At 42.7% G+C, this 13,985-nt stretch overlaps 1 protein-coding gene across 6 annotated transcripts in view; it reads right to left on the reverse strand.

Annotated features, from left to right (window-relative positions):
- Positions 1–13,985, reverse strand: part of ITPR2 (inositol 1,4,5-trisphosphate receptor type 2) — a 264,932-nt gene that overhangs the window by 235,593 nt on the left and 15,354 nt on the right. For 5 of the 6 annotated variants that reach the window (XM_015291441.4, XM_015291434.4, XM_046904324.1 and 2 more), the window contains exon 2: positions 1,014–1,084. The exons of the other annotated variant lie outside the window; for it this stretch is intronic. In XM_015291441.4, the coding sequence (XP_015146927.1) occupies positions 1,014–1,084 (71 nt within the window). The remainder of the gene's footprint in view (positions 1–1,013; positions 1,085–13,985) is intronic. 6 annotated transcript variants of the gene reach the window in all.

The following is a 13,985-nucleotide window of genomic DNA, read 5'->3' on the forward strand; positions in this document are numbered from 1 at the left end:
CCAGAACTAGCTGGTGACATTTCCTGAATATCTGAAAATAAACCTTGAATATTCTGTGAAAGAAAAGCTTCACTATCTCAGTATTTTAAATGCAACATCTTTGCAACAATAGCATAAGCATCTACAGTACAGTAAATACTAGAAATGAAGTAAGGTTAAACATCTCTGTGCAACTTTTTGAAATAGACACAATCAGCAATGGTCTGGGACATTACATTTATTTCACTTACTGTAAACCAGGCAAATCAAAACTGTCCTTGTGACAGGTGTGAATCAAAGTCTACTTAAGCCAACAGAGGTCTGGATCAAGCTAGTATTTTGGTGCAGCTAGATCTTATCACTTAAATTAAGAACCGACAAGACCCTGAAAGGTTGTATTTCCTTCCCTAAATATAAACACAACTTCTAATACCACAAGAGTATTTTTGGCATTCAAGAAGTAGAAACTGCATGTTGTCAGTGCTTTGTTATTTTTTCCATCAAGTAAAAAAGTGGAATGAATTATCTGCATCTACAAGCTCAGGTCTAAAAAAGCAGAGAAAAATGAGGCCCAGTTAAAAGCAAAGGAAAAATAAAAAGCTGACAAAATATTTGGGGGTAATCCTTAAAATGTTGGGTTATCTTCTAAAAAAATAAATACATCAGCAGCTGCAGTAGTTATGAACCTCGTGAGGTTATTTCCCATCTACAGTAAGAGCAGAGGTGGAGCAAGGAGCTGCTCCCAAAGTGAGGGATTTGCACTCATTGGACAGACTGAATAATCAGTTCTTTGACCACAAGCAGGTTAGACCCTTTCCCCATGTTCTCCATCTGCCCCTGACGCCTTTGTTGACTTGGCATTTCTTTCACAAAACTGGCCTTTCACAAATCCAGCTTGAAACTTCAGCAGCATCAAGACTTCTGGGAAGTCACCTCTCTGGTACGGTACATCTTTGCCCAAAAAATCAGAGCGTGCATTAATTAAAAAAACAAAACAAAACAAAAAAAACCACCAATTATCCTCATTTACTGACCTCTGAACTTCTTGGGAGGGTTGGCAAGGTCACCTGCATCCGGCTGAACCACACATCTGTCATCCACTAACCTAAAAATACAGAAGTTATTACTCACTAAATCGTGTTTGAGAGCAGTATACATAAATTCCAACATACAAGTCATACCTTCAGTACAGAAGTTTATACATTTTTCCAATTTAAGCCAAACAACAGAAGTCATGTTTGTATCACATACGAGAAAGGATGTTTAAAGTCCAACAGGTTAGCTTGGCCCTAACCCCATTTGCAGGTTCTTACATCTGCCCTGAGGCCTCTCAAAGGCAGGCGAAGCAAGCAGCCATCACTTGGGTACAGGAGTACATGTCAACCTGCTTACACAATCAGGACATACAGGGGAGTTCGCCAATGGCTCCCTGTTTTCACAACACTGTTTTAGCTAGAACTTGAATACAGAAGCTGACAAAGCACCTCTAATTTTAGTCTTCAATCACTCTTCTTCACAATTTCCAGGTTTTTTCCCTTAGAAGAGGCACATAAAATCAAGACCCAGCTCTGATTAAAACTCACAGGAGCACGTTTTCCTTTGCTAGAATGAATGTTTATGTAACCCACAGCTGAAAATATAAATAACAAACTAAACATATTTCTCACAATATCCTAAAAGTTAAATAAACAACACAATTTAAAAAAGATTATAAACCCCACTTAGAAGACAAAAAATTGCTTATCTTATCACAGAACTTCCTAAGCACAAATTTAGCTTCCCTTCAGGAAGCATCTTGTAAACAAACTGCCTGTTTCAAACAACTACTCATGGTTAAGGGCACAGAACGGCCCTGCCACTCAGCAACGCAAGTTGTAGCAGCATCTTCTGTGGGAAACTGACAGAAAATGCACAACTTGGGTTCATCTCAGTTATGAAACAGATGCATTCAACTTTCACTCAAGTGGAAGGGTTTATACCACAAGAGCAATTCTCCAGCATAACCAAGGATTTTGCACCCCTAATAGGACAGTAAGAATTTTGGAAGTGTGAACGGTCAGCTCAGTTCTTGTAACATATTTGGTGGCAAATCTGAGGTATCTGAGAGGACAGAGAGTGCAGGGGCAGCTACAGGAGCCATGGCCTCATGGAGGTGTGCTTTTTGCACACGTTTATATCGTGGAGCTTAGCAAAATCAAAGCAAGGCCTGGATAGCAGGATTTAGGAAGAGTCAGACCTGCAAGATGCCTCTTGTCTACGATCTAACGTGCCAAAGCATTCTATAAGCAGCACCTAAAATCTGCAATCACAGGAAAAACTGAACTAGAACAAGACTACTTCCACTCCTCTTGCCCTGAGTTAGGCCTCAACAGTACTACCTTCGTCACTCCTGACAGACATCTGCACAATTTGCTTTTCAAGTCTGCCAGTGGCAGACAGGGACTAAGACTGAAGCCAGAAGGCAGGAGAGCAGCCAGGCCTTGGCCTCTCCTTCCAGCGCCCCAGTTCTCACTCACTCCTACAGTCACCTCCTCATAATGGCAGCCACAGTCCTACCAGGCATTATCGCGGCAGCGCTTGCTGGGAACTGCTATTGAAGCCTCTTGCAGGAGGTAACTTCAATATCTAGCTGCATTTCAAATTTCACCAACTTCAGTGACATTTTGAAAGCAGGAGACTCAAAAAGAATAAACGTTAAAATGCCTCACCAAGGGATTTTAATGTCAAGTACTCGCTGCTTTACAAAATCCCTCCAAGGCTGTCTGAATGAACCCATGAGTTTTAACCCTTAAACACAGGCAGGATGGAGGACGGCATGTGGGAAGTGGCGTGACTCATGAGACACATCCTGTGCTTATTAGTGACACCTTGTGTACTCTAGCGACAACTCTAACTGTGGATAAAATGCAAAATGCTCCTAGGCACCCCACTGCTGTAACAAAAGCCACGTACAAAACATCATGTCGGTGCTGAGAAAAACAAACTGAATCCTGCACACCCTCTGAGATGGTGAGCTGCACCATCCAAACGCATGCTGAACTTCCTAGGCTCAGAACGTAGATATTAAATACTTATTATTCGTCACTTTCATTTAAGCATTGTCTAAAGGCACAAAGGACCATGAGTTCTGCGGTCATCAGGGACCAAAGACATCAGACAAGGCAGACGAAGGAGAATGGAATGGCTACTGCACAGGAAATGACAGCTCAGAGAGATTAATCGATGTGGGGCAGAACTGCCACGAAACAGAACTGAAACACCTCCTGAGCCCTTGTTCAGCTTCTGGCACCTTTGTTTCTTACAAAGTATCTTGCAACACGGGACAGATAACTGAATAAAGCACTGCTTTACATTGCCAGAGTGTGGGGGCTTAGGGCCCTGCTGCAGACTGGGGCAAAAGAGGCCCCTCAAACACAGAGCACTTTCCCTGAGTGCAGATCTCAATATACCAAATCCCACTTCTTAAAGTGGGGCAGAGAGCAGCTGAAGCCTGCCGGGTGGATGCACTGAACAACCAATAGTTAATGACCCACACAACAAGCAAACAATCCAAGGAGTGAAATCAAACAACAGGCTTGACCGCAAAAGGTCCTCGGCATCTTCAGCTTCCATCAGATCACAGCACAGCACCTTCCAACATCGCTCACTGTTTTGCATAGGAGGCTGAAGAGAGCAAATAAACACTTAGGTGATAAAGGAAGAACTTAGTGTATTATGCAAGCAAATGCGCTCGCTACTTAAATACTGATCTAAACTACGAAGCAAATACTCAAGTCATTGTGCTATCAAAAAGCTTTCATTGTGCTATCAAAAAGCTTTGATAGACTTCAAGGGGATTAACTGTTTAATTCTTGATCTGGACTACTTCGTGGCTCCTGTTGTCACTTAGTACCTGCCAGATATAGCATGACCACATTTCAGTTTTTCACATTGGCTGCATTTAAGCAACAAACAAGTTCCTTACACTTGTACAGCATAAGCTTTATTTGTGCAAGTTCTTCTTTGAACACAACAAATATCTGCTTTATGCACAATGCCACCAAGAAATCGCTGCAGAGCAGTGGTAATTAAGTTGTACAGCAGCTCAGTGGCGCCACAGATAAATCATCAGTGAAGTCACAGTAACAACTGGCAACAGACCTTTACGCATAGCCCTTTGTATTCAGTAATTGCAGAATTAGGGTCTGAAAGTAACAACGTACATGGGACAGCTTGTCTTAGCTGCCCAACCACTCTCCCACTGAAGCTAGCAAGAGTTTTTCCACTCAATTCGGAGGAAGTAAGGGCAGTTCTTCATTGTGCCGCTCACGGGCACTGAAGTCAATGAGACCTCACACTAGCATGTACAAAGCCACACTGAAATAGAACTAAAGTTATCTAAATTACATCCAGGAGATAAGGTCTGCTTCTCAGTGGAGGAGAAGCAGCTTTCAACCCCCTGCTAGTATAAGCCACAGTAAGCACACCATACAGTGTGAAGCAAAGCTCCAATCTGTATGGAGTTCTACAGACATCTTCCTCTCCCTTCATCTGGCGGGGTTAAATCTGCCCCATCTCTCCACATGTAATCCCAAACACGTTTAGATGCATTCAATTTAACATCTTGCAGCAATGAACTCCGCCTATAAGGTGACACTCTCGTTAAGGTGACACATTCTCATATAGCTTCTACGATTGCTCCACTCCCTGGGCACTGCTGGGCTGGGAACAGCAGCAACCTTTCTAGGGACTTTCATTGAAAGGAAAAAGCAGAATGTATGTCCACAACCAGTGGGTCTCCATGCATATTCAGGGAAAGAGGAGGAAGAATTCACTGACGGGAGGAGGACTACAGGGAAGAGGTATAGCTGATAAGGCAGGTATGTTGGCAGAGAATACTGATATATGTGTTTATAGCATGGGTGTTCAACCTGTTGGATTGCCTGAGCCGCAGTGATGAGGAATTGTCTAGAATTACTCCGAAATGAATGCCTCCTATTTATTCCCATGGAAACTACACCAGATGCAAAGAGCACAGTCACACTATTTGATAGAGCACATTCTCAGCTACACCACACTCTTTTTCAACATAGTCACCACCAACAGCTATGTATTTTCACCAGCAATGAACAAGAGCTGCATGATGCACTCATAAAAATCTGCACCAGCGGAGGTGACCCACTGTCACTGCTGCCACTGCTTCAACGCACCACCCACTGCCTCACTGTGCTCACAGCCACTGCTGGTCTCCATTAATGTTCAGCAAGCATCAGTGAATGTCAATGGGTACCATTTTTTCCACAAGGAGGAACTGAACTGCACCGCCTTTGCTTCATGCACACTTCCACGTCAAGGACGAAAACACTATCCTATGCACTCTCATACATATAACTACCCTAGGTTTGTGTGCCTAACTTGTTAAAAAGCACAAGAGAAATACTGATGTCTAATTATTGTTAACACACAGGGATGTGCAGAACTAAGCTTGGTGCTTTACTGACGTAGAGTATTTTGTCCCTCTAACAAACAAAGCCAGAGTATGTTAGACTGCAAACACTTCCTCTCTGGTTGCTCAGCTTTTACTCTCAGTTCCTGTTACATTATCACTTCACTGATTTTCTCAGCAGCAGGAACAGGGGACAACATTGACAACAGACGTCAGAAAGAGAAGCTGGGCATTTTAATTGCCAGCGGAGCCAAGGCCAATCTTTGTTCAGCATCAGCTCACAAATCGTGCTGAGGCTACATCCCAAAGATTTGATCTCAACACCCTTTCATGAGAGAAGCAGCAGCCCTCAAAGCCTCCCCTTCCTTTGCTCCACAGCCGTCCCTTCACACACACCACCTTCTTGCCAGAAACATTCCTCTAGAACACCTTCTGCCCAACGCACTTCTCCCCTTCCTAACTGCAGCTCTCACCCACAAAGCCTCTCCCACGCTCCCCACATGCCAGCATGCAGTACCCACTCAGGAAGAGAGGTGCTAGTCATACTACTAAGGAGCCAACCAATAACAAACAATAGGTTATTAAAATTTTGCTGCCCTGGAAATCAAGCATCAAATACCCAAGTGCCAAAACAATCAGGTCCACCCAGTTCTTTGCCAGGTCCACCCACTTTTCATTTCATTTCTTCTCTTATCAGGCATCTGGGTCAGCCCACTTCTTGCTTGCCTGAAGCAGTCTCCTGCCAAAACTCCAGAGTTATTATACCTCACCCTTCCCAGGACGTGAGTTCATACTCCTTTCTGACAACCAATCCTGATTCAAATGATTCACAGCTTTATGATTTAGCTCCGCTGTATGAAATTTGTCCTTTTTCCTGTCTCCTTCCTCTCCAAAGCTTGGTTTTTCATCCTCTTCCTATCTGCAATCTTTCAGGTTCTCCTACATTAACCCCAACTGGCACAGAAAAGCAAAAAGGATCCTAGTCTGGTACCAGATCTGGAGGTTGGCGGCCCTGCCTGTGGCAGGGGATTTGGAACCTGATGATCCTTGCAGTCCCTTCCAACCCAAACCATTCTATGATTCCATGATTCTATCTCCCTTACACTTAGAGCGGGACTATTAAGCTGCTGTACCATTTGGGAAGGCTGCATGTTAAAAATTCCTCTCAATCACCAAACCCAATATTTACACAATAAATGCACAACATGCCAATGAGGCACGGCAGCATAGAGAGACTAAGAAGTCTGACTCTTGCTTGCCTCCAACTTCTGTAATTTTACTCTTCCTTTTTGGGAACAAATCTTAATTAGTACAAGCACAAATCACAGGTTGAAAGAAGCTATTAACACCCCAACTCTGGGAAAACTATTAAACAAAAAAATCTTCTGTATACGTGAGATATTTCAAACAGCTGATAAACTTCATCACAAGCCACCCTTAGTGTAAAACAAGAACATGGGTGCATTTTATGCCAGTTGCACAGACGGGAACGCTCAGCCATTCCTACCATGCTGGAAAATGCTTGTGTTGGTTACTCAGGGTTGTGCTATCAAACACCAAGGAGACAGAGAGCACAAAGAACAGTACCAAGCACATACTGGGAAATGGAACAACAGCATGCAAGCAGGCAGTGCCAAAGTTGCATTAACAATTGCACTAACAAGCGGCCCTGAAGTTTTTTTCCTTATCTGATATATCCTTGTAACTGTACCTGCAGGCTTACATGTCAGAGGGGAAAAAAGTTTTGCCTGTTCAATTAAGTACTGCAGCTATAAATCCTGAATGTCACTTTGTTACTCTTTTGTATTGTGTTTATATCCAGTCATGCTTTCAGACTGTCAAAGCTGCAGAAATCCATTCAGTAGAATTTGTTTGTCCATTTTATAGCCATATTTATTTTTAAAACATTGTGTAAATTAAAACAAATCACAATAGAGGTAAAATAATTGGTAACAATAGAACACAGTGCTACTCGGAGATTGCAGTGCAGGGGAGGAAACACGATTCCTAGATTTTAGTCTTGATTCTGCCATTTTCTTAGCCAGCATAATAGGTAAGTCATTTAAGCACAAGGAAAATGGCACTGAACTTAACTGGGGCACACTTATTTTGCCAAGGAACTAAGCATTTGCACTTGTTAGGGGAACAAAGCATCCTTATTTACTGTTGTCAGAATGAGGCAGCAAGGGGAGGAGGAGAAGACAGGCACCTCCAGAGGGCAATATCAACCTTTTCTAGAATGGATGTGCAGAATAGGAGGACAAAACACCTTCTGGACACAGACTCTCCTGCTTGCCTGTTTGCTTTGTGACACAGATTGTTACACCAAGGTGTGATGGGAACAAAAGAGAAAAATCTTTCAGTTTCAACTAAGCTTGCTCAGCTAGGACATTTATGAGGGACCATCTCAGTTAATTACACACACAAGATAAAGAAGGTAAAGAGAGCTGTACAAACAATTAAAATTTTGCTAACACTGGAAATTTGATCATTTCAAGAAAAGACTTTAGAAAGTGGAGCTTTATATAAGCAAACCCAAATAAGTCACCTGCTCATCAGCTGTGCCACAGCATGTCTGACGTATTATCCCACATAAAGTATACATATACAGCTTAAACTGAGGCTTTATATTCATGTTCTTCAGGGCAGAGGCCACATACCACAAATGTCCATGATAATCTTCAAATATTCCCTTTACTTCTTTTAGGAGCATCCAAAACATCCTTCACCAAAGCTTTTAAATTTGATCAAACTTCGGTGGCTCTTCTACTTAATCTTCACTCCTACCAGCAACACACTGAATGCAACAACTGTAATGAGTCCAGGATTTGGCCCAACACAAACAGAGTGCTATGCTAAGTAGCTTAGGAGCTACTTAAACAAATGGTTTTAACTCTGCTTGTTTGCACATTATAATTACCCAAAACATGTCTGCAACTCAGCCCTCTCAATGTAAAAAAGTGTGGTTGAAGCAAAAGTATGACGTGTGTTGACAAAGCACGCATTAGAAGCACTGACACTGTGATGACCACTAATTACTAACAGGATTTTCACAAGTAGGCAAACTTACGTCTTTACATGAATTTCAGGCATTTAAGTCACAAATTAGTCCTCGTCAGGCCAAGTAACTTACATTCCTACAGTGCATACATAAGTTATTTCAGAAAGAGCTCCTATTAACAGTCTATCCGGTCTCAAAAGCAGGCAGGTATGCAGACCCTGTTCCAAGGTTGGCTGTTCAGCCCGGGGCAGCAAAGCAAATATTATTAAAAAAATCATAATCAACAGAAATTCTGCATTCAACTCATACCAGAAGAATTGATGCTTTTTATTCAGCACTGCCTACAGCTGCAATGTGCATCTGTGAGCATCCACTTGAAAGGTCTGTCTTGCAGAACCACGTGCTAATGAAAGGAAGTGAAAAGGTTGGACTTGCCATGGTTAATGCTATTTAATGAAATAGGGAGGTTTGCTCAGAAAAATACTGTTGAGAAGTGATCATCAGTCACGTGATCAAAAAAATAATCATTAAAAATGGTTATCAAGGCATTCACACCTACACATCAGAATTGCAACTCATCATATAAAGGGTGAATAAGCAAAGGGAGAGAATTAGGACACTCATATTTAGCAGAAATGTTGTAAAAAATATTGCTGTTTAACTAGAGAAGCCATTCTCAAATGCTACAGAGCAATTTTTGTGACAATAATATATGTATTTATGTTTTTGTCTGTATATGTAAATACACAGAATGCACAAATGCAAATACAACCTGGAATCTACGTCCTGGACATCAAATCATGTTTTTATCATCTCGTAGCATAAGAATAATAACCCTGTCACTGTATAAAACTGTGTGTGTAAAGCATTTCTTTATCAAAATGCTGATCTAAGCCCCGTTTTTCAAACTTGGTTACACATCAGGAACCAAAGAAGGATCTACTTGATTTCAGAGGCCTTCGGTTGGTGACAAGTCCAGAGCTAGCACGAACATGTAATTCCATGGAAGTCAGTCAAGCAGCACTATTTGATAGCAACAAGGCATCTGTCCCAGTACTTTTAATATTTGTTCTTCGGTGTGTCATGGCTCAGCTGTCCCAAGGCCTCTCCCCAGTTCAGATGAGCACTATTGTGCTGCCACCGTCATACCCTAGAACTTGCGCCATTACTTCTGGGAATAAATGTGAGCTTGGCACCAGGACACGAACCTTGCCTAGTCACAACCTTACTGGTGAAAGCAGTGCTCTGGAAGCACACCATAGACCAGTTTTCTTTCAGACAAAAGAACACAGCTCACAGTCGAAGTGTTAGAGCCACGAGGCTGTACCCAGTAGGTAATTCAGCTCCCAGAATCCCACTGCTGGTTTCAGCACTGACTTTTGCCTGCAGGGATGAGGACTTGGCTCACAAGATCTGTCGGAAAGAGGTCTGTTCATTCTTTAATATGTATCCAGCTCTCATTGACGTTAATGAGAATTATGCAAAGCTATTAAAGCATAAGAGAAAACTTCACATCAACACGTGTTCCAATTTTCTAAACAAAAGAGCGTCTTTTTTAATTTTCATTTTGCAATGATAAATGTTTACAAATCTTTGCAACTGGGCCAGGTACTCCTGCAGATTTCTCTTTGCTTTTCTGTTTCTTTGGCACAAACAAACAAACAAGTAAGACTTCCAAACATGAAACAGCTAGAAAATCACAGTTACTTTTACTCTTTTACTTGTCTTTAAACTAAGTGGAGCCAGTTTCCCACTGGGACAGATCATTTTGGGAGCTGTTCCAGATTATTTCAGAGCTGCTTTCCCAGTAGCTGGGAGCAGCTCTCGAAGCATTTTGCCACACCTACACCCAACCTGTACCTGCTCGCTTAAGAGAAGCTACAGGCAGCAGTGTGGAGTAGCAGCCCATAGAGGAAGTGGCAGGAAATGCTCCTTCCATACGGTGAAGCAGCTGGGAAGTGGGAAAGTCGAGAAACAGCAGCCATAAATAAGATGGCAAGACAGCAACTTCTGTGCAGGTCTGCAGGTATTGAAGGCAGAGGTGTAAAAGAACCTATGCATTGCAGTGCTGGTCATGAGGATCTTTCACAACTAGTATTTTAATGTAGAAAAATGCCATAATAAGCAGATTCCTACCTTGGAAACGCTTCAGTCCTTTCTCAAATTGACCTCACTGTGAGCGGGCATCCATTTTGGTTTCAACGCAGCGAGGCTATCCTTACAATAGCAAATCAAACGTGCCCAAGAACGTTTCCAGGCTCTGAGGCTAAGTGGCACAGGGAAGCTCACATCTCTACCAGCAGGACTTTGTGCTGAAGTGGGGTGGTCACACTCTCCATGAGCTTCCAGGAGCCCTCCAGCCCCTGCTCCCATACAGGTCTTGGTGACAGCATGAGCACAAGTGCCAAGATCATGCCATGAGCTACGCTAGCAGGTCACTGCTACAGATACCTGTGAGCTCATGTTAATTTATTAATACTGATACAACAGGATGGTTTTTGGAAAACGGTCTCATTCTTGACCCAGAGTTTCCATTTGTGCTCTCAGAGCCAACAATATTTCGCTGAACAGGGACAGCATTTTTATCAGCACATAAACATCAGAGCAGCGACTGCTGAGTGCTGAACAACGCTGACTCGCAGGCTGTGCTGTCAGGTGTCCAAATGTTATATCACCTCCTGAGATGTGTCTTAACAACAAGCTTTGTAACAAAGACGTGCATTTGGCCTTTTACTTGAAGGCCCTCCAGTTTTGCAGCATTCTTTTCAGCTGAACCAAAGCGTTTCAAGGTCTCTTCATACAGTTTATTCTGACACCGTAACAGAGGAAAAATGCCTGCAAGTAATCACTTTCTGCTTGGAGAACTGGAGTTCTGGGTTGCTTACACACAGTAACCAGGAATTCAGTGGCAGGCAAATAAAGCAAATCTTCTAGAAAAGCTTACACTTCAGCAATACAGCCAGTGGAAGAATGGAATCCACTTCATTTTGCCTTTTAAGTGTATTACTGCTGGGTAAACACTTCTCAACATTTACATTATGGTCCTACAAAATCCCTATTTTTAACGATGCAAGCCACATTTTACCTGAGGAAGCTCCAGGACAAGGAACATGTCTCATTTTGGAACAGACCTCAAAGCGCTGTTATTCTCAAGCACAATCCAGGCATGCAACGATGCACCTTCTCACTCCTATGCCAAAATATATACATCATAAACCAAAGAGAAATCAGCTGTAGGGTTACAACTAAGTCACGTTGTGAATGTTTGCAAGGTTAATGGTAATTGATTCTAGAAGAACTAAGAAGATAGCATACATTTTATTCCAAGTCTTGGTCTCTTTATCTCTTCTAATGGTTTATATCTTGATGCTGTATGAATATATATATATATATATATATATAACTCTAATTTCACTGAACAAGAAAAGAACATGTGTTTCTTGCTGTCACTGCTGTGCTGAGAAATATGAAGAATGGCCTTCAGGTATGCAAGTTCAAAACCAGAATACCAAGAGAACAAATCCACACGATTACTTTTAAATCTCATGATTTTTCAAACCCTCTCTTCAGTTTGTGGGGGATCTGACTCATAATTTTCAGAAACAAACAGGAAACACTGCAGACATCTCCAAGTATTTCCTCTCTCTCCACCCCAGCACCGGCCTTGTCTTTTACCTCACTTCTGGATGCTTTACTATCCCTTTCACGTCAGCAATGAAACGGCACTGCTCTCCACTGTGCCCAGACATGCGAGAGCTTCCCTTCTCCTGCCCAAACCTACGGCAGAGGTGCCCTTCCTCCCCAGGGCGTGATGAATCAAGGCCACTTAGTGTCCTCCACAAGGGCAGATGAGAAAGCCAAAGAGCTCCACCACGCTTCATTCTGCTGCAAACACAGTACCTAGAGGAGTAGCAGGGAGGTACCACCTTGGTGGTACTATCCAACAGTGAGCTGCCTCATCTGACTGCCCGAGGGAGCCCAAGCAACCAGCAGTGGCACACTTAGCCTGTCAGAGGACCAAGCTCAGCCTGCCAGTCCCCACCAGATCACTGAGGGCTTGGAGCAGTGGAACAGGATGAAAAAGTGCTACAAAGTAATGTACCGGGAAGGTTTTCTTACATCGCTTGGTTTACTGCAGTGCTTCCTTTCATTGTATATGTGAAAAAAAAACACTTCCCTTTCTCCATTCACCATCGTAACCTGTCACAACAGCAGGCAGGCAGTGGCTGTGTAAGCCCAGCCAGCAGGAGGCATGGCAGGGGATGGAAGCCAGGACAAGCTTGACAGCACCCCAGGGATGAGTCCTGAGCTGCAACCTGAAGGGAAGCACAGGAGATTTCTTGGCTGGCCCTGCTAAACAAGTCCATCACTTTCTGCAGTGAAGGGAAAAGAGGTAAATAACATTAACAGTGATGGGAGAAGAAATAAATTGGTTTGCCAAAGACTACACAGCACCCATAGGGAAGTGAAGTAGGGTCAGAACAAAGTGGGTGACAGTAAGTGGCCATTATCACTGGCTTTTGTTACCGTCACCTCTCAAACTCAACAAATTGTTGCAAGATAATTTCTTCCAAGCTCCCTTCTCCCAGGAGCTGTTGGGCCCTGATGATCTGTCCAAGACCACTCCAACCAAGGCTATTCTCTGACTATAAGGACCTTCACTGGGTGTGATAGGGACCATGGAGGCATGCACTAAAATCCTATGCACTTCCCTCTTCAATGATGTCAGTTATCTAGGGCCACTCTTTACTATTTTTCAAAGAAAAAAAAAAAGTGTGATACATTTTAGTGGCCATTCCCAAAGGAACTTGTTGCACCTTCCAGGACACATTATGTATTCCATCTCTTCCTATAGGTGCACAGTGTTACAGGTAATTGCAGGCAAGACTAAGACACTAAGGTCTCCTTAATGACAACCTTAAAGATGGTGCAATCCATGCCATCCTGGCTCCAGCAATGACTTTGAATTGTATCAGCAGTGCTGCCCTGCTTCTGGACACTTTCCCTGCAAGGGTAACCTGGACAAAAGAGCATACCAAAGTTCAAATCTAGTTTCAAGTTATACAAACTAATTGGTGTACACAACCCCTGTTTAAAAAGCTCTGTTATAGTCAATCTAACATTGTGCAACGATATCCAGCAGAGAAAAACCACTCTAACCTTTTCCTTATCGCTCCACAAGCCTCCTGGACTGCTACACATTATCACAAGTTAACCTGCTGCCTGGCACATTAAGATTAAAAACCTGCTCGCTGCCTTAGCTACAATTCTCTATTCATTCGTGCATAATAAATATCAAATACTCAGCTATAAACTGATCTGAAGAGATAATACATCACCCCACCCCAAATCAGCTCCATTTTTATCACCTTTCCAGATTTCATTACACAATCACAAAGCCAAGCAACTATCTCTACAGTGCAGCTTTGTGTACGGTTATACAGTTCTTTCTCCAAGTCAAACAGCACTGCATTGTCTGGGATAATCTCAACCATCCACACAAACAGCTTGTCTGCTATATTTTGATTAACGCTTCCTTTTATGAGGATATTGAGACGCTTCAGCCTGAGCAGCACAAAG

Source organism: Gallus gallus, chromosome 1 (genome assembly GCF_016699485.2).
Source record: "Gallus gallus isolate bGalGal1 chromosome 1, bGalGal1.mat.broiler.GRCg7b, whole genome shotgun sequence".
In the NCBI taxonomy this organism is placed as follows: Eukaryota; Metazoa; Chordata; class Aves; order Galliformes; family Phasianidae; genus Gallus; species Gallus gallus.